Source organism: Pelodiscus sinensis, chromosome 2, assembly GCF_049634645.1.
Source record: "Pelodiscus sinensis isolate JC-2024 chromosome 2, ASM4963464v1, whole genome shotgun sequence".
NCBI classification, from domain to species: Eukaryota; Metazoa; Chordata; order Testudines; family Trionychidae; genus Pelodiscus; species Pelodiscus sinensis.
The window spans coordinates 44,951,403-44,973,275 of record NC_134712.1 but is presented as its reverse complement, the minus strand read 5'-3'; the positions used below and the strand labels follow the sequence as shown (position 1 = coordinate 44,973,275).

The 21,873-nt window shown below is 42.5% G+C and overlaps 1 protein-coding gene across 3 annotated transcripts in view; it reads left to right on the top strand.

Moving 5' to 3' along the window:
* Positions 1-18,275, top strand: part of CNBD1 (cyclic nucleotide binding domain containing 1) — a 312,853-nt gene extending 294,578 nt beyond the window's left edge. The window contains exons 11-12 of one of the 3 annotated variants that reach the window (XM_025179439.2): positions 15,695-15,754; positions 17,673-18,275. In XM_025179439.2, the coding sequence (XP_025035224.2) occupies positions 15,695-15,754; positions 17,673-17,825 (213 nt within the window). In that variant the 3' untranslated portion in view covers positions 17,826-18,275. The remainder of the gene's footprint in view (positions 1-15,694; positions 15,755-17,672) is intronic. The other 2 variants (XM_075919792.1, XM_075919791.1) reach the window with 2 other exon arrangements.
* Positions 18,276-21,873: the final 3,598 nt, after the last annotated feature.

The window sequence follows — 21,873 nt, the reverse complement described above, 5'->3', positions numbered from 1 at the left end:
CTGAGAGAGTGTCCTTTCTGGTTAAAATGGCAAGAAACTGTTTTTTCTTTGTGATCTTGTCTGATATCTGTTTTGTGGGCATTAATCCTTTGGCGAAGTGTCTGAGATGTTTGTCCAATGTACATAGCAGACGGACACTTTCGGCACATGATAGCATAAATTATATTTCTGGATGCGCAGGAATATGTGTTCTTGAAATGGGAAATCCATGATTCTGATTCTCTTGAGGGAAACATTCAACTCTGAAGTTTACCACCATAATGAATTCCCATCAGATTAAGGGATACCAAGTTATTGTGGATATGAAGGGTGCCCTTGTGGACCAAAAGTTCTGTTAAGTAACAAAAACTGTATGCATGTGAACTTTGTAATGGCTTTTTTGCATTCATGTTCATTATAGTAAGATGATTAAATATAAAAAACTGGTCTTTTGAATAACTTTCTAAAATGAAAAGCATCAGAAGGGTAGCTGAGTTAATCTGTAACTGCAAAAACTTAAAAAACAACAGTCTTGCAGCCCCTTAAAGACTAACAAAACATGTAGATGGTATCATGAGCTTTTGTGAGTACTTCCCACTTCTTCAGATGAATTGAGTTTTTAAAGGTGCAGTTTCAAAATAAAGAGGGGATGACTCCACCAACTTATACCGGAAATCTACAGACCGTTACATTTACCTTCATGCCTCTAGCTTCCATCCAAAACACATTTCCCAGTCTATTGTTTTTTGCCAAGCCCTAAGGTACAACTGGATTTGCTCCAATCCCACATATAGAGACAAACACCCCCAGGATCTATCTAGAGCATTCTTAAAACTGAAAAACCCACCTGGAGAAGTGAAAAAATAAATCAACAGAACCAGAAGAGTACCTAGACATGAACTACTTCAAGACAGGCCAAAAAGAAAACTACAGAACACCACTTGTCCTCACCTACAGCCCACAATTTTAAACCCCTCTACTGTATTATCAACATTCTACAATCTATCCTGGAAAATGACCCCTCATTCTCATAGGCCTTGGGAGACAGGCCGATCCTCAACAACAGACACCCCCCTAACCTCAAACAAATTCTTTCCAGTAACTACACAGCACACATCCATCACACTCATCCATGAAAATCAGCCTTGGTGCCAACTCTGTCCATACATCTACACAAGCTATTTCATCACTGGACCCAACCACATCAGCCACCAAATCAGAGGCTCATTTAACTGCACTTCCACTAATGTGATCTATGCCATGAAATGCTAGTAATGCCCCTCTACCATGTATATTGGCCAAACTGCACAGTCTCCATGACAAAGGATCAATGGACACAAATCAGATATTTGAAAAGGTAACATGCAGAAACGTGTTGGGGAACATTTTAACCTGCCCGAACACTCATTAAACAATCTCAAAGTCACCATACTGTTTCAGACCAATTCCACAAGCCAAATAAACAGGGAAGCCTTGGAACTTAACTTCATTTACAGGTTTGATTCCTGTCACAAAGGTATCAGTAAAGACACTGTCTGGATGGCCTGCTATATTCCACATTCTAATGACATAAAAAACCAAACAATGGGTACTTAAGAACAATTTGTAACTTCTCTATCAGCTTCATGTAGCGTAGATGATGAGGAGTCCTGTGGCACCTTATAGACTAAAGGAATGTCTACACTTGCTCCCTAGTTCGGACTAGGGATGCAAATGGAGCATACGCAATTGCCAAAGAAGCACAGGATTTAAATATCCCATGCTTAATTAGCATATTTGTGGCTGGCCGCCATTTTGGATTCGGGGTATTGCGAAATAAGTTGCCCCATGTAGATGCATTAGTCCGAGAGAAAACTCTTCTCTCAGAATAACTGTTAAACCTCATTGTACGAGGAATAACAGTTATTCCAAGAGAAGGGTTTTCTCTCAGGATAACGCGTCTACATGGGGCAACTTATTTCGCAAAACCCCGAAACCAAAATGGCGGCCAGCCACAAATATGCTAATTAAGCATGGGATATTTAAATCCCTCTCTTCATTAGCAATTTCTGTATGCTCCATTTGCATCCCTAGTCCAAACTAGGGAGCAAGCATAGACCTACCCTAACAGATTTATTGGAGCATAAGCTTTCATGGACAAAGTGGGTCTTTGCCCATGAAAGCTTACACTGCAATAAATCTGTTAGTCTATAAGGTGCCACAGGACTCCTTGTCACTCTGGGCAGATTTAGACTAACACGGCTATTCCGCTAATACTTGATATGTAGCCTGGAGACTCTAATTGACTATTTCTTTCCCTTTTTTAACCTTCTCTCCCCCGCCCCATCCCCTATTTATTTTGAAACTGGACCTTTATGTAAGAACATAAGAACAGCCATACTGGATCAGACCAAAGGTCCATCTAGCCCAGTATCCTGTCTGCCAACAGTGGCCAATAGCAGATGCCCCAGAGGAAGGGGACAATAGGTAATCCTCACGTGATCCCTCTCCTGTCACCCTTTAAAAACAAACAGAGGCTAGAAATACCATTCCTACTCATCCTGGCTAATAGCCATTGATGGACCTAACCCCCATTAATCTATCTAGTTCTTTTTTTAACCCAGTTAAAGTCCTAGTCTTCACCACAACCTAGTTCCACCGGTTGACTTCCTTTTGTTTGTTTTAAACCCGTCCTATTAATTTCATTTGGTGACCCCTAGTTCTTATATTGTGGGAATAAATAAATAATTTTTCCTTATTCACTTTTTCCACATCAGTCATGATTTTATAGACCTCTGTCTTATCCCCCTTAGTCTACTCTTTTCTAAGTTGAAAAGTCCAAGTCTTTTTAATCTCTCTTCATATGGGACCTGTTCCAAACCCCAGATCATTTTGTTGCCCCGTTCTGAACCTTTTTCAATGCCAATATATTTAATAACTCCATTAATCTGAAGAAGTAGGTTGTGCCCATAAAAGCTCATGATACCATCTATGTGTTTTGTTAGTCTTTAAGGTGCTGCAAATTATTTGTTGTTTTTTAAGTTTTTCTATAATGAAGTTGGTCAAGAGGACTGATTTATGAACTAAGCATTTTGCAGTAACTCTGAGGAACTACTCAGAACTGAGACCCTATTCTGCTATGTGCTGTATAAACATAGATCCTTGACTCAAAGATCTCTCAATCAAATTGTATCCAAAGGAGGAAAGGGAAGAAGGGAGGATGAGGGTAACACTGACAATGGACTGACATTTATTTTAAAATGAAGTATATATAAGGAAATATATTCCAACGATTGTTACTAACTAAATAACTGTAAACATACTGGCCAATTATTAAGTGGAAGGATATCAGCTGCAATCACTGGCTTACTAATTATGGATACCTTGAACTGAAGAAAGTTAAAAAACAACGAATGGTCCTGCAGCACCCTCAGAGACTAACAAAAATATAGACGACATCATGAACTTTCGTGGGCACAACCAACTTCAGCTGAATAGAGCAAGGGGTCCAGAGTTGCAAATAAATAGCAGAAAAAAAAGGAGATGGGGAGGGAAGGAGAAAGAAAAAAATTGTCAGTTAGCATGTCTGTGCTAAATGCGGCTAATTGAGTGGGCTGTAAAGGCCCAGTACTTGTAATGTCATTAGGGTGTTGAATGTAGTGCCTCATTCAAGTAAGAAAAGAAAGGACTATGCATCACTTTGAAGACTAACAAGATGGTTTATTAGGTGATGAAACAAAATACAGGACTATGTAGCACTTTAAAGACTAACAAGATGGTTATTATAGACAACCACCTAACCTCAAGATGATTCTTACCAACAACCACAGGACATACCACACTAATACCAACCCTGGTACTTTCCCTTGCAACAAACCCCACTGCCAGCTTTGTCCATATATTCACTCTGCTGACACCATTATTGGGCCTAACCAAGTGAGTTATAAGATCGAGAATACATATTCCTGCGCCTCCAGAAATATAATCTATGCTATCATGTGCCGAAAGTGTCCGTCTGCTATGTACATTGGACAAACGTCTCAGACACTTCACCAAAGAATCAATGCCCACAAAACAGACATTAGACAGGATCACAAAGAAAAAACAGTTGCTTGTCATTTCAACCAGAAAGGACACTGTCTCAATGACCTGCTAACCTGCATCCTACTTCAGAAGACATTCAAATCTGCACTTGAAAGGGAATCCTCTGAACTGGCATTCATGTTAAAATTCGACACTCTCCGCAGGGGACTTAACAAAGACTCCAACTATCTTAGCCATACAAAGATAGCTTCCCCAATTATCACCTCTAATACTATTAACTCACAGACATCTACCCTTCCCCACCTCTAATATCATTAACTCACTGGCATTCACCTTCCTTTCCCCCCCCCCCCCCGCATTCCTCTCCTGTTCTGAAATGTGATTTGTCCTTTTCATGTGTGTTCATTTTTTTTTAAATTGTATCCTTTGGTATATATGGTTGTGACTATTTTCTTCCACTATTTGATCTGAGGAAGTGGGTCTGGCCCATGAAAGCTCATCATCTAATAAACCATCTTGTTAGTCTTTAAAGTGCTACATAGTCCTGTATTTTGTTTCAGCTACACCAGACTAACACGGCTACATTTCTATCACTATTCTATTAGGTGATGAGCTTTCGTGGGCCAGACCCACTTCCTCAGATCAAATTCTGGAAGAGAATTGGCATGACCATATATACCAAAAGAATACAATGAAAAAAAATGAAAAAAGTGAACACGTTATAAAACTGACAAATCAGATTTAGAACAGGAGGGGGGTGAGGGGGAGGGCTAGTATCTATGAGATAATGATACTAGGGAGTGATAATTGGGGAAGCTATCTTACAAAGATAGGTAAGGATGGTCACTTTTAGATCCCTTTGTGAGTGCCTGGGCAGGTTAAAATGATCCCCAAACATTTCTTTGTTTCAGAGGGGTAGCCAAGTTAGTCTGTAACAGGAAAAACTTAAAAAACAACAAATAGACTAGTAGCACCTTAAAAACTAACAAAACACGTAGATGGTATCATGAGCTTTTATGGGCGCAGCCCACTTCTTCAGATGACAGGAGTATTAGAAGTCCAGACGCAAGAATAAATAAGGGAAAGGGGGGAGGAGGGGAAGGAGGGAAGAAAAAAGGAGGGGGAAAGGAAGAAAAACATAAAAAGAGAGAGACAGTGAGTAGATGGTTCAAATACTTACAACAGGCTGTGTTACCATTTCAGATATCTGATTTGTAACCATTAATCTTTCTTTTCATATTCATCAAGGAACCCTGTGGTACCTTAAAGACTAAGGGTATGTCTACACTGCCACCCTAGTTCAAACTAGGGTGGCTAATGTAGTCATTCGAACTTTCACATGAAGCCCGGGATTTAAATATCCCGGGCTTTATTTGCATGTTCCCGGGCGCTGCCCTTTTTAAATGCACTGTAGTTCGAACTACCTGCCCGCGGCTACACTACAATGAGGAATAATGGTAGTTCGAATTAGGAGCTTTAATTCAAACTACTTAGCCCGTGCCGCGCGTAACCGCGGGCAGGTAGTTCGAACTACGGGGCATTTAAAAATGGTGGCGCCCGGAACATGCAAATAAAGCCCGGGATAATTTAATCCCAGGCTTCATTTGCAAGTTCAAATGACTACATTAGCCACCCTAGTTCAAACTAGGGGGCTAGTGTAAACATACTCTAACAGATTTATTTAGGCATAAGCTTTTATGGGTAAAAACCATTTCATCACTTGCATGCCACCAGATTCCTCATTGTTTTTGCAGATATGGATTAATATGGCTACCCTTCTGATTCTTATCAGAAAGGCATTTCAGCAAAATATTCATTATTCCATAACCAATGCAATTAATAATTAGCAAGATAGTCTCGATTGTACTAGTACAGGTAGATTAAAAATCAGAAAGTTTCATCTGAAATTGAAGACTAGTAAGAGGCCACAGGGGAAGAATACAAAAAAGCTGAAAAATCCAGATAAAAAGTAGGGGCCCAGTCGTGCTTCAATTCACATCATTAATAAACCTCTTAATGACTTCAGCAGGAGCTGGCCTTAACCATAGACTATTACCATTGGGCTGAAAATAATCTCTTTGTTTTATCCAGTTCTTCTCACAACAGGGTTTTCTTGTGTGATAAACTCCTTTAATCTCCTTTATTCGGAAACACTGCTCATGAAGAGGCCTAGGGCACTTCCATCAGTAATTTATTCCACTGTCTCACTGTCCACACTATAAAAAACCTTTTTCTTTATGTCTAATCTAAATTTCCCTTTTAAAAAAATTCTAAGCCTGTGGTTTACAACTCTGAGTAATTCTTGTCCCCCTTTGTAAGTATTGGAAATATGTGTTCAGTTGTCATCTATGGGGAAAATGGGATCCCTCCTTGGACAATGGGGTTAGCAAGTCACTGCAACCTTTTCCATTGAACTTGAACATGTGAGGCAGGAGCTTTACCTGAATCATACTACACTAAAATCGTCCCTTCTCCCAGGATATAGAAGCAGCAGTGGCTTCTTAATAAGAGGTACATGGCCTTGAGATCCCTGTAGCATTAAGATCAGGAGCCAGGAAAGCTGACAGACTCTCTTCACTCCTGAGCAAGCTGGGGGGAGCATGGCTTCACGATCATGTAAGGCACCGGGCTGCAGCAGCAGGCCCTCAGCACTGTCTGGACACCCCTACCACCAGCATTGTCTGGAATGCACTACCTGGGGCTCCAGTGGTGATTTAAAGGGCCAGGGGCTCCAACCCCTGCAATAGGACTGGTGGTGACCAAGTCCTGGACCCCTTTGATTTGCTGGGCCCTGGGGCAATTGTCCCTTTTTGTCCACCATTCTCCCATGATGGGCCTGAAAGTGGAAGAAGCTTTGAATGTTGGATGAGAGGTGTCAGGGGTGGATGGAGATTATATAGTAGACAGGCCAAGGGGAAACTATTTCAGGTAGGGATTGCGTATGGGAAAGGGTTAAAACAACTGATCAACATAGATGAGAAGGGGGAATGGGTGGGAAATGGGTGGAAATAGGTTGAGTTTAAAAAAATATTGTTAATAAAATAAAAATCAAAGGATAAGGTAGAGTATATGAGGCAAGACAGGACTAAATAAGCAAAAGGAAAATAATCAGTCTGTGTGTTTTGGACCAAAGAAAGGAATATCTGACAGTGAACAAAGTAATACAAACAACATTGTGCTGCTTCCTTCCATCTTTCCCAGGTCTTTCTGTTCTCAGTCCTGCAAACAAATGGACTGATGACACTTGTACATCCACATAGAGTTCTATTGAAGGCCAAGGGGTTCAGCATAGATATAAGGTCCATATTTGCACAGCTGTGTGCAAGGTGAGGGTCTTGGATTATAAGCACTATGGGTTAGGGATCTATGGCTATGTCTACACTACCACCCTAGTTCGAACTAGGGTGGTTAATGTAGGCAACCGGAGTTGCAAATGAAGCCCGGGATTTGAATTTTCTGGGCTTCATTTGCATATTGCCAGGCGCCGCCATTTTTAAATGTCCGCTAGTTCGGACTCCGTGCCCGCGGCTACACGCGGCACGAGCTAGGTAGTTCGGATTAGGCTTCCTATTCCGAACTACCGTTACTCCTTGTGGAGTAACCCTTTTACTCTGCCTGCTGATGGCAAAATACTTGCGCCCTTCGGGTATGTCTAGACTACATTCCTTTTTCGGTAAAAGGATGTAAATTAGGCACGTCAATATTGCAAATGAAGGTGGGATTTAAATATCCCACTTTTTTTCTAAATGGGGCTTTTTTGAAAAAACCCCAGCAGTTTAGACGGGAATCTTCGAAAATAAAACCCTTTTTTGAAAGATCCTGTACTCCTCAAAAATGAGGTTTACAGGATCTTTCGAAAAAGGGTTTTATTTTTGAAAGATTCCCATTTAAACTTCTGGGGGGGAAGTTTCTTTGAAAAAGCCCCATTTCGAAAAAAGTGGCAGCCGTCATTATGCAAATGAAGTATGGAATATTTAAATCTTGGCTTCATTTTCAATATCGACATGCCTAATTTACATCCATTTACTGAAAAAGGCATGTAGTCTAGATACAGCCTTCCTGTCTGCTGATAACTCACCTGCTTTTTTTACTTTTAAGAAATGACTGGTAGTGGCATTTCTATTTTCTCTGGTAGTTCCCTTAGGAAGGTTGGTGATTAATATTGAAGATATTTAATTGATCCAAGCACTTTTTCATTTTTCTCTTAACAGCACTTTTAGTGGAAATTAACATTTTTACTTGAAATGAATATTTCCCTCCCTACATGTCCCCTTCATCATTTTTTTTTACTAATGCCAAAGGAAAAGTTGATTAATCATGGGCAGTTTTAGTTTAGTTAGCAACATATGTGGATCTGGAATCTCATCCATAGTCAGATCTGCCACTATAGATCTTCTGAAATGCAAGAGCAGATATTCTGTCTTGGAACATAGAGATGCTGATAATGATTTTATGCAAAAGGCCACAGGTTCTATTGCCATCAGTCCAAGTGCAGAATTCCTGTTCTTGGAAAGGATAGAACAAGGTCCTGAATGGTCTTTAAATACTTCTAAATCACATGTAGAGCCTGACCCAAAGCCTACTGAAGATAATGGGAGATTCATGTCCAGGGGGGATCTCAGTCTGGCCCTTCACCAAATTCATGACCCATTTTGGTCAATTTCATGGTCATAGGATTTTAAAAATAGTAAATTTCATGATTTCAGATATTTAAATCTGAAATTGCATGGAGTGTAATTGTAGGGATGCTGACCCAAAAAGGAGTTGTGCAGGGCTCACTAGGTTCTTGTAAGGAGGGTACAGCACCTGCTACCCTTACTTTTACACTGTTGCTGGGGCAGCACTTTCTTCAGAGCTGGGAAACTGGAATGGTGTGGCTGCTGACCGGTAGCCCTGCTGTGAAAGCAGAGCCACCACCAGCAGTAGTGCAGATGTCAGGATGGCATAGTATTGCCTCTGTGCTGAGGTCTGCAGTGCTGAGCCTTCAGTCAGCAGCCACCTTTCTTCAACCACCCTCACTTTGGCACTGATGCTGGTAGTGCATTGCCTTCAGAGCTGGGTGCTTGACCATTTGTTGCCATTTCCTAGCTATCCAGTTCTGAATGCTGAGCCAAAGTAAGTTTGGGTATGTCTACACTACAGCACTAATTCGAACTAACTTAATTTGAATTAGTTAATTTGAACTAAGCTAATTCGAATTAGTGCATCTAGACCTAAAAACTAATTCGAATTAGCGTTTTGCTAATTCGAAATAGCATGTCCACATTGTGTGGACCCTGAACCGAAGTTAAGACTGGCCGGAAGCAGTGCCGGCAGGGCATCAGGTTAGGACTTGGAGTGTGGAGCTATTGCCTCAGGCTAGCCGAGGGCTGTGCTTAAAGGGACCCGACCCCCATCCTGGACAGACAGTTCTCAGGGTTCCCCGCTTGCTTGTCTACCTCGATGAGGGACAGCAATGCAGTCCTGACTTGGAGTGCCCTGAGTGCCCTTACTCGGCACATCACAGCACTTGGCCATCAGCCCGGCTGCACTTGCCACAGGCTGCCATCCGGGGGGGCGGTGTCAATCGGGGGGCTGTCAGGATCCAGGAGGCCCTGCAGGAGAACTTCCACCCCGAGGAGCCCGCAGAGCCACCCCAGTCCTTCCCATTGGGGGCTCGTGCCCCATTCCTCCCTCACCTCCTTCCACTTACCCTTCCCTAGCACCCCTTCCTGATGTACAAAATAAAAGACACGTGTGTTCAAAAATAGAAACGCTCTTTATTTAACAAAACTGGGGGGGAGGGATTAACCTCTGGGGAGACTGGGAAAAGGAGGTGGGAGAGGGGAAGAGAGAGGGTGGGAGAGGGGAGATGGAAACCTGGGATGAGGGAGCTGGAAGGGGGAAGCCAGGGGAAGGAGGAGGAGGGGAAGTATAAAACTATGGTATGCCATATCTTCAGTACTGTGTACAGATGTGGTCTCCTCATCTCAAAAAAGATATTTTGGCCTTGGAAAGGGTTCAGAAAAGGGCAACTAAAATTATTAGGGGTTTGGAACAGGTCACATATGAAGAGAGCCTAAAGAGACTGGGACTTTTCAGCTTAGAAAAAAGGAGACGGGGGGATATGATAGGGGTCTATAAAATCATGAGTGGTGTGGACAGAGTGAATAAAGAAAAGTTCTTCATTAGTTCCCATAATATAAGGACTAGAGGACACCAAATGAAATGAATGGACAACAGGTTTAAAACTAATAAGCGAACAGGTTTTTCTTCACACAGCACACAGTCAACCTGTGGAACTCCTTTCCACATGAGGCTGTAAAGGCTAGAACTATAACAGAGTTTAAAGAGAAGTTAGATAAATTCATGGAGGTTGGCTCCATGGAGTGCTATTAGCCAGGGGGTAGAAATGGTGTCCCTAGCCTCTGTTTGTGGAAGGCTGGAGATGGATGGCATGAGACAAATCACTTGGTCATTGTTTTCTGTCCATTCCCTCCAGGGCACCTGGTGTTGGCCACTGTCGGCAGACAGACTACTGGGCTAGATGGACCTTTGGTCTGACCCAGTACGGCCATTCTTATGTTCTTATGTTATAAGCTCAGGGCTCAGGTTCAGGGGTCTCACTGGACCAACTTGATTTTCATGCAAACCTGCTCCTGGGTTAGCATGTGGCCTTTGGTGGCCAGTCTGGCAGCTATCCTGCCCTAGATGGCCACATTCCTGTGCCTAGTGCGGAGGTCATGGACGTTGGAGGCCTCCCCGCAAACCTCGATGAGGTCCACGCTCTCTGCACTAGACCAGGCGGGTGCCCATCTCTTGCGACCCTGGGCAGGCTCCTAGGAGCCGCCAGCCTGGTCCTGGGAAGAGGCGGAGGGCTGGGTGGCAGCAGGTGGCTGGCTCATGCTGTGCCAGGTGCAGGGTCTGCTGGCTGGGTGCTGGCAGGCTTGCAACTGGCATGAGCACTGTAGCCAGACCGTGCTCCTTTAAGGGCTCCGGGGCCGGGATGGGGGCAGAAAAGTTTCCCTGGTTTGGCCCAGAGTGGCCACCAGGGCAACCTGGGAAGGCCTAGCCTCCAACTAGTTAGAATTAAGTGGCTATACGGCCCTTAATTCAAACTACTTAATTCAAACTAGGTATTACTCCTCGTAGAATGAGGTTTATCTAGTTCAAATTAAGCGCTCCGCTAGTTCGATTTAAGTTCAAACTAGCGGTTTGCATGTATAGACGCTATGAAAGTTAATTCGAACTAACGGTTGTTAGTTCGAATTAACTTTGTAGTATAGGCATACCCTTTGGCAATAACATAACCCATCGTTAAATAACTTTGCAACCCTCCCTACAAACTCCCTTTTAGGTCAGGAACCCCATGTTGATAAACACTCGTCTCCCCCATCATCATGAAATCTGTATAGCTAAAAGCACACAAAAGGCCAGATTTCATTATCTGTGATGTGTTTTTCATGGCTGTGAATATGATAGGGCCCTACTCATGAATTAGAAACTGAACTGTTATCTGAGCTCAGTTTGAAATCCCTGTTGACTTTAATAAGCCATTCAACCTTTCCTCTCAAGTTTTATAATTTCAGCAAACCCCTTTTGCAAATTACTTCCACATAGTCGCACTCAGCTATATATTAAAAATAGCTTAACTGTAGAATAAAAGGCAGTAGGTCCAGAGTAACCTGGACACATTGGAAGATTGGGCTAAAGGAAATCTGATGAAGTACAGCAGGGACAAGTGCAAAGTCTTGCACTTGGGACAGAAGAATCGTAAGTGCTGTTACAGGCTAAGCAGCAGTTCAGCGGAAAAAGACCTGGGGATTACAGTAGATGAGAAGCTGTATATAAATCAACAGCATGCCCTTGCAGCTAAGAAGGCTAATGGCATATTGGGGTGCATTAGGAGAAGCATTGCCAGCAGATCTAGAGAAGTGATTATCCCCCTTTATTCATCACTCTGGAATATTGTGTCCAATTTTGGACCCCGCATTACAGAAAGGATGTGGATGCATTAGAGAGAGTCCAGCAGAGGGCACCAAAAATATAAGGGGTGAAGCACATGACTTATGAGGAGAGGCTGAGGGAACTGGGCTTATTTAGTTTACAGAGGAGAAGAGTGAGGGGGGATTTGATAGCAGCCTTAAACTACCTGAATTGGGGTTCGAAAGAGGATGGAGACTGAGGCTGTTCTCAGTGATCACAGATGACAGAATGAGAAGCTATGGTCTCAAGTTGCAGTGGGGCAGGTGTAGGTTGGATATTAGGAAAAACTATTTCACTAGGAGGGTGGTGAAGCACTGGAATGAGTTACTTAGGGAGGTGGTGGAATCTCCATCCCTAGGGCTGTGTCTACATTGGCCCCTAATCCGTAATAGGGATGCTAATGTAGCACTTGGGAATAGGCAAATCCCCGGGGGATATTTAAATATCCCCCGCAGGATTTCCATTTTCATGGCTGCCGCTTTTTTCTGGCTTGTAGATAAGCCGGAGAAAAGCACCAGTCTGGACGCGATGCTCCGGAAAATAAGAGATCCTCCGGAAAAGAGCTTATTTTCCGGAGCATCGTGTCCAGACTGGCGCTTTTCTCCGGCTTATCTACAAGCCGGAAAAAAGCGGCAGCCATGAATATGCAAATCCCGCGGGGATATTTAAATCCCCCGCAGATTTGCCTATTCCTAAGTGCTACATTAGCATTCCTATTACGGAATAGGGGCCAATGTAGACGTAGCCTAGGGATTTTTAAGTCCCAGCTAGACAAAGCTCTGACTGGGATGATTTAGTTGGGATTGGTCCTGCTTTTAGCAGGGGGTTGGACTCAATGTCCTTGTGAGGCCTCTTTCATCCCCATGATTCTTTGATTGTGTGTAGGACCTGGAGCCAGGATCTCCTGAATTCTAATCCTAACATTTACACTCATTTCCCTTCTAGCCTTTGGCAAGCTCTATCTGTGTTTCTGAATTCTGGGGTATCTAGGATATAAGGGGCTGGAAAGGCCAATATTACTCTTTTTGCCAGGATTGCAAAACATTTCACCCCCACTGCCAAAGGACCATCTCCTCTCCATCACTGACTCTTATCCCCACTACACTGGCTATCTGAGGGTATGGCTACACTACAAAGTTAGTTCGAACTAACAGATGTTAGTTCGAACTAACTTTCATAGGCGCTACACTAGCACTCCGTTAGTTCAAATTTAATTCGAACTAACGGAGCGCTTAGTTCGAACTAGGTAATCCTCATTCCACGAGGATTAAGCCTAGTTCGAACTTACTAGTTCGAATTAAGGGCTGTGTAGCCCCTTAATTCGAACTAGTGGGAGGCTAGCCCTCCCCAGCTTTCCCTGGTGGCCACTCTGGCCAACACCAGGGAAACTCTATTGCCCCCCTCCCGGCCCCGGACCCCTTAAAGGGGCACGGGCTGGCTACGGTGTCTGTGCCAGGTGCAAGCCTGCCAGCACCCAGCTAGCAGACCCTGCACCTGGCACGGCTCGAGCCAGCCACCCGATGCCCCCCAGCCCTCCCCCTCTTCCCGGGACCAGGCTGGCAGCTCCCGGGAGCTTGCCCGGGACCGCAAGAGGTGGGCACCTTGTCCACGATCTCCGCACTAGGCACAGGAAAGTGGCTGGCTAGGGCAGGAGAGCTGCCAGCCTGGCCACCCAGGAGTAGGTGTGCAAGAGAATCAAGGGGGTCCACTGAGACCTCTGACCCTGAGCCCTGAGCTTACAATGGCCGTCCTGGGTCAGACCAAAGGTCCATCTAGCCCAGTAGCCTGTCTGCCGACAGCGGCCAACCCTAGGGACCCTGGAGGGGATGGACCGAAGACAGTGACCAAGCCATTTGTCTCATGCCATCCCTCTCCAGCCTTCCACAAACCTTGGGCAGGGACACCACTCCTACCCCCTGGCTAATACCACTCCATGGACCCAGCCTCCATGACTTGATCTCACTTCCCTTTAAACTCTGTTCTAGTTGTAGCCTTCACAGCCTCCTGCAGCAAGGAGTTCCACAGGTTGACTCTTTGCTTTGTGAAGAACAACTTTCTGTTACTAGTTTGAAGCTTGCTACCCATTCCTTTCCTTTGGTGTCCTCTAGTACTTCTTTATGGGAACTAATGAAGAACTTTTCTATATGCACCCTCTCCACCCCACTCATGCTTTTAGAGACCTCTATCCTGTCCCCCCTCCGTCTCCTCTTTTTTAAGCTGAAAAGTCCCAGTCTCTTTAGCCTCTCTTCATATGGGACCTGTTCCCAAACCCTGATCATTTTAGTTGCCCTCCCCTCTCCCACCCTCTCTCTTCCCCTCTCCCACCTCTTTTTCTCAGTCTCCCCCAGTTTTGTTCAATAAAGACAGATTCCATTTTTGAACACAATTGTCCTTTATTTTGTACATCAAGAAGAGGGGCTAGGGAAGGGTAAATGGAAGGAGGTGAGGGAGGAATGGGGTACGTGCCCCTGATGGGGAGGACTGGGCTGGCTCTGCGGGCTTCTGGGGGTGGAAGCTCTCCTGCAGCCCCCCAATTGCTCCCTCTCCCCAGATGGCAGCCTGCGGCAAGTGCAGCCGGGCTGATGGCCGAGTGCTGTGATATGCCCAGTGTGGGTACTTCGGGCAATCCAAGCCAGGACTGCTTTGCAACCCCTGAGAACTGTCTGTCCGGGGTGGGGTTCGGGACCCTTTAAGCACAGCCCTCGGCTAGCCTGAGACAGCATCTCTACGCTCTAAGTCCTCCTCTGATGCCCTGCCAGCACTGCTTCCGGCCATCCTTAAGCCTCGTTCAGGGTCCACTTAATGTGGACATGCTAGTTCAAATTAGCAAAACGCTAATTCGAACTAGTTTTTTAGTCTGGATCCGTTAGTTCGAATTAGCTTAGTTCAAATTAACTAATTCGAACTAAGTTAGTTCGAATTAACGTTGTAGTGTAGACGTACCCTGAAGGAGCCATTGGCCCTATGAAACTGGAAACAGCTTTGTGAGATGTATGCACCTTAAAAATTGTACCCAGGTCAGTTTTACAGTGGTGATTCCTGTTTGTTTCCTCCAGAGAGCCACTCAGAGAACTTCCCTCATGTCATTTGGACTTGAAATTCTGGTCATTGCTTCAAGCAGTGAGTTCCTTTTTAGTTCCCACACTTCTAAGTCAGACTGGCTATTGGTTTTGTTAAGTTAGTATTTCTTTTAGGGCTCCAGAGAAAAGCCAGCCTGAGTATTGTATACTGAGCTGGCATGCAGTAGATAAATGAGTAAATAAAAAATGTCACAAATGTACTAGGATCTCATCACCGCACACAAGGTTTTGGCAGCCAGTTAGCAAGATCACTGTTTGGCCTAACCCCAAATTTAAGTGTCTTGTATTATGTGTGAGGTGTGCAGGGGGGACTTTTAGGTTCTGTATCCCCTAAGATTTGTGCAGTAAGAGAAGATTCCAGCTGATTCAGCTAAGTTCTGTGTATATGTACCAAAATTAAAAAAAATGTTTTGAGGGAAAATTATCCTAATGAGTTGAGGTTCTTGTGTGTCCCTGTTTCAGCTACTAAGAATATTTATTTTTGTATTTTTCACGATGATGTATTCTGTGTAGGAATATATACATTAAATCAGTCTTGAAAGGATTATAATATTAGGTAGTTATTGATATTAGGCCACAAAAGACTAAATAATTGAAGAAAAAAACCCATTGACTTAACTAATCAGCATTGCTTTGTTTTCATGCAGGATGAGATCAACTTTGAATATATAAAAAAAGAGAAACAAAAAGAATGGCAGTGTGTCAAGGTAATAAAATATATAAAATATAACATTGGCTAGGTCTTACTTAGTATCTTGTCATGCATGTGAAATGGCTCATTTAATGAGCATTTTCATGAAGCTTCAGAAAAAAAATTCATTTTAATATAATTAAAATATTAATTGAAATTGTCCACTGCTATGCAGATGTAGTTTAGGTATCTATGAAATTAAGATATAAAATTTCCAGTTTTATTTATGCCACAATGAGCTGTTTAATTATAGAAAATTACACCAATCCTCCTTGTACTGTAATTTGTGGTTGCTAAAATCCAGTCACCCCAGCCCTTTCTAACTTGAGGATGAATTTCAGATCTCATTACCGTTCATATCTTTTGGATGCTTTTGCTTTCCTCCAGTCTGTCCCTAAACTGTTTGTTGTTTGATAAAAGCTACAACTAAATGAGAGAAGATACATTTCAGTAGAATACAACATATTATTGGGAAAAAGCTGCCACACAATTTTTGTAATTTGTTAATGTGTGCTATCACTGCTTAAGTTAAAGTGTTCAAATGTCCCTGTGTGATCAAGGCATTGTGAGATTTTAATAGATGTCCTGCTGGAGGTTGTAAGCAGTATTTGATATACTGAAAATGCTTTATTTTGTTTCATTTTTTTCAACTCTGCTGGCCCTTACCTTCCTGTTAGCAATCAATCTATCTTGTTACAAAGTTCTCCCTGCATGTCATGTGAAGATCAAATGCAGCCATGTTTAAAAAAAATAGTTTAACAATAAAAAAGTGGAAAAAGTTAGATAGCCTACTGTTTAGGTAGTATAGCAATAGATGCTGTAGAAATAAATTGACTGAATGATTAAACTGGGAGAAAAATGGCAATCACATTGTTGACGATAGTCTATGTTTTTGTAGCCTGCCACAAGACTCAGAAAGGACAAAACTATCTGGGGTTCATTATTCTTCGAGTTTCCCTTCAGAGTTTACTGTACATACCATATAAGTCAGTGAGGGGCAATGTAGGCTAGTGAGTGGGCTGCATAGGTGGCCCTCCGTCTCAATTGGTTGCAAGATTGTCATAACTAAGGATATGTCTACACTACAGCGCTAATTCGAACTAGTGGGTTAGCCTCCCACTAGTTCGAATTAAGTGACTACACAGCCCTTAATTCGAACTAGCTAATTCGAACTAGGCATTAGTCTTCGTAGAATGAGGTTTACCTAGTCCGAATTAAGCGCTCCGGTAGTTCGAATTAAGTTCGAACTAACGGAGCGCTAGTGTAGCGCCTATCAAAGTTAATTCGAACTAACGTCTGTTAGTTAGAATTAACTTTGTAGTGTAGACATACCCTAAGTAAGTCTTCATGGACAGGGTAGTTCTCCTAACTGTGCTTGTATATCTAGAATTTGCAGGAGGTGCTGATCAAACTGTAGCAGCACTTTGATTGGATGCAGAGGGAGTGCACTGCTCGCATAAAATTGTGTGCAATCAGCACACACTTCACATGCCTTTGCTTGGCCTTCAACCTGAGCCCAAATGTCTACACAGCAGTTTTACACCTCTGAAGCTCAAGCCCCGGTGCTTCATTGCTGTATAGAGGCAATCTGTGAGCACTAATATAGACCCATAGATTCTGGACCATATTCTGCACACAGTTACATCTGTACAGCCTCAGTGAAATCATATAAAAGTCCCTGGTGTTGCACTCACTTTCATTGACTATATACCTGTATATCTCCATCCATTTCAATAGGATTACTGCCAATTTACACAAGACTAAGTGAAAGGAGTATCAGACCACCAGGCACCACATACATTGAAGTTAATGGGGTTAATTGGCTCTACTGTAGATGAGAGTTTGCTCTGTGTTGAGAATACATATTAAATGGTATCCCCTCTTTTAATATTGTGTATACTTATATCGTTAACACATTATTTTTCTCTTGTCAGAACAAGATGGTGAAGGAAATATTATTTCAAAATGGAATAATCCCTGGTTTTGGGAAATGGACACATGAGTGGAGGCATCTGGTGAAGGGAGGGGGGGAGAAATTGACAGAACAAACATCATTGACTTGCTCTGAGAGTGACAGCAGTGTATGAGAGACTGGGGACTTCAGTGAAAGCCAACACTGATTCTGTCTCTGTGAGCTCTTCCAGTGGCCTTCCTAGATTAAATCCTTTGCCCACCCAGTTTGTTTCTGTAGACCAGCATGCAGCTGTTAATTACTTTGTCTTGGCAAGCTTTCCTTCTCCTTTCCCTCCTGTTTCCTGCACTATGACCCATTTAATCTTTTTGTGATGGAAGAAATAAAAACAAGCAAGCATTTATTTTTTCTTAACATTGAGTTACCATCCTCAGGACAGTTTTAACACATTATTAAAAACTCCAGGAATAAGAGGATTCTGGCTTCCTAACAAAGCACATTTCATTAGTTTGGCTTTTCCTTATAGAAAACAGTAGTAAAGAAAAAATGGTATGGTTCCCTGTAAAACTTATTTGTGCACAGTTATACAGACACCAAGTTATTCTGTTTTGCAGCTCTCATTTGGAGCCTGAGTGTCAGTGACATTTTGCCCATGAGCAGCAGTGAAATTAAATTCAAATTTCTCACAGATACTATCCTAATGCAACCAGGGTTCCTGCCAGCTCTATAAATAGCTCCCTGCTGGCTTTTGCCACAGCTCAGCCAGCTCTAGCTAGAGCAGTGCACCAGGGCGCACACCCACTTTCACCTCTGCTCATGAAAGCTCATGATATATTTGTTAGTCTCTAAGGCTATGTCTAGACTACGGAATTCTTCTGGAACACATCCAGGGAACGCTTCTGCTCTTCCAACATTTTTTGCGGAAGAGCAGACGCGTTCTTTAGGAAGCCCTGTCTTCATAAATAAGGGCTCTTCATAAAGAGGAAGTTTTCCCAAAATTTGGCCCAGTGTAGATGGGCCAAATTTCTGAAAAGCGTCTTCCGAAAAAAGAAAAAAAAACAGAAGAAGGTACGCAAATTATGGAGTGCAATTTGCCTACCTTTTTCCAACAAAAAGCAGCAGTCTAGATGTAGCCTAAGGTGCAACAAGACTACTTGTTTTTAAACTTACAGACTAACATGTACACCCCTGCAGTCTTACCTCACTTCTTCCATCTGTCTCTTATGCCTCTATCCTCCTGAGATTTCCATGTCCCTCCCTTTCTCCCTTCAACCCTAGTAAAGCACTCAGTTTTGTTCTGTAAAACACTAGTACATCCTATGAGGAGCAACTAGGTGTAGTGTGTATACAACATTTGAAAAGACTTGTGCCAGCAAAGAGGTAGAAAGGTTCCCAGGAAGATGCAATTCAGCCCACCAGGGGATCCCCTGAGACAGAATGAATTCATCAGAAAGCACACAGGATAAGGAAAAGAGCCATTAACCTCAATAAAGGTGATGAAAGGGATGGGGGAATTGTCCAGCCTTGCAACACAAACATAAAACCCTACTCTTGAAGTGACCCAAAATCAAGGCAAGGTGGGGCCATATAAGCAAAACTGAAATGCAGAATAACATGAATCACTTCCTGGAGTTTGAGGAAGCACCACCCGGGACCAAGACATGCAAGCAGAGACCCAGGAAACTATAGACAGTTCCTAGTGGGTTGGAGGGATCTGAACACTGGGGCCTTCAAGCAAGGGCAAAGAGGGTGCTGGCAATCTGAGGAAGTGTCCCAGAGAGATCTACAGAGGAGTCAGAGGGGATGCATAAAATGGTGGCCATTTGCAGGGTACTGGGCCAGAAGCCAAAGTAGTGTGTGGACCCAAATTCTCCCACCCCCATTCATCACTGAAGAAGTGGTTGGACTGAGAGACTGTGATACTGCCCTGATGAAGGAAGTATAGGAAGGAACATGGAAAATGGCACAGCTGGAGGGCTATGTTACAAAGAGGATGCTGTGGTCATGGGAATGATGTGGATCCCTAACTAGAAGTAGTTTGGTGAGACGCCAACAGAAGAGGGTGCTCCGAGTAGCAGAGCTGATCCCTAGGACACACAACATGGGGCACCACAGTGATGACTCATGCCCCATCACAGAGTTATAGTAATCAAAGTCTCAACCCTTTAAAATTAGCTTTCTGAAAAAAATAATCTGAGAAATGGGTTTCCCCTGCCTATAGTTTGCATGACATTTTACCTGATTCAATTTCTATTTGGAAAAATATTTGGTGCGCTTAGGTCCTTCACTTTATGAAATTTCTCCAAAACTGAAAGTCTATTATTATGTTACCTGAAAGAAGTTTTGCTCGAGGAAGAAATGTGTTAGGTCTCACATTGTCTTAGTGGCCCCATTTTTAAAAGGGTATCCAAACCCATCCTCTGAAAGTATGTATTATTCCTTGCTGCATTAAATGCCTGCAAATTTGCACTTGTATTTGATTGAAAATGCAGTTCATACTGCTTAGATGATTTTGGATTTCTCCTCAAAATCAGGTGACTAGACTTCCAAATTCTGTTAATTAAGTCCATAATTAAATGAAACTGCATAATTGTAGACACATGTGGCAGCAGCCTCTCAAACCCAGGCCCTATATACAATTTTATTTCACTATATGTAACGGGAATTGTGCCTGAATAACAGATTTCAGACTGGTATTATTATTATAAATTATTCATACTTGGCTTATAAATGAAGGTTTTGTGCACAATATCACCTGTGCACAATCATAAAAGCCTATTTTAAGAGTACAGTTTAGATGTAAAAGTGAAAATGTGACTTTTACAGTAATGCCACCATTTTTGGAATAGCCACACAGGTTTCATCCTTTTGTCCACCTGAAATGACAGAACAGATAGCAAACTTGCTATCATTTCAAGAAAGATGTGGAGAAATTGCAGAAGGTCCAGAGAAGAGCAACAAAAATGATTAACAGTCTAGAAAACATGATCTGTGATGGAAGACTGAAAGAAATGGGCTTGTTTAGTTTGGAAAAGAGAAGACTAAGAGGGGACATGATAGTTTTTCAAGTATCTAACAGGGTGCTACAAGGAGGAGGGAGAAAAATTATTCTCCTTGACCTTTCATGATAGGACAAGAAGCAATGGGCTTAAATTGCAGCAAGGGAGGTTTAGGTTGGACATTAGGAAAAACGTCCTGCCTGTCAGGGTGGTTAAACACTGGAATAAATTGCTTAGGCAGGTTGTGGAATCTCCACCATTGGAGATATTTAAGGGCAGGTTAGATATACATCTATCAGGGATGATATAGACAATGCTTGGTCCTGCCGGGTGGGCAGGAACTGGACTTGATGATCTTTCAAGGTCCCTTCCAGTTTGAGTATTCTATGATCCTATTCTAGGATTCTCTGATTTGGAGTCTGTTGAAATACTAACATCATAATTCCTGGTTGGATAGAACAGCTTCTTTTGAAGCCTGTGCTGCCTTCTTCACAATAAAGACTTTTTTTTTTTAAAGTATCGAGATGCCTAATGTAAATACATTTTCATTGAATATATTATCAAAACCTTTTAACTCTTTTACTTGTTGCACAATGTAACAGAATATAACACAAACTGATGTTTCTAGACAGACAGTGCAGCTTAAAATTGCATCAGATATAAGACTGGATCAATGTTACATAACAGGCAGTGACATGAATGTAAATAACATGCTTTCAATCTATGCGTGATACAAATCTCATTCATTTCCCGCTATGAAGTAAAGGAACACAGAATGTAGAGAAGGTATTTGGTAGTCTTGTGAAGTATATCATACAGTTAGATTTGCAATAGAATAATACAATTCACATGTTACCATACCTATTACCTGTCCCTAAATGTGAGATATATCATTTATTTCAGTCCCAAAGTTATGTGCATTCCCTACACAATTGGTGTCCCCTCATTTTCATCTTTGAAAAGTATTTACATCTGAAATTAAAAAGAACCATGAAGCTATGGCTTATAGAAAGTTGCTTACATCACAGGGGTGAGTCTCACTGTGTTGTAAGATTACTGCATAACTTTTTTGTGTGTGTCTCTCCCACCCCCCCATTTTGGGATCTTTGTAACACATTGCTTTCAACATGATGTGAGTCCTCACAGATGGAGAGATATGCATGATATTACTTTTATTAAATGTTAAAAAAAATAGTTACAATGCATTTGGGTGTCTCAATTTGT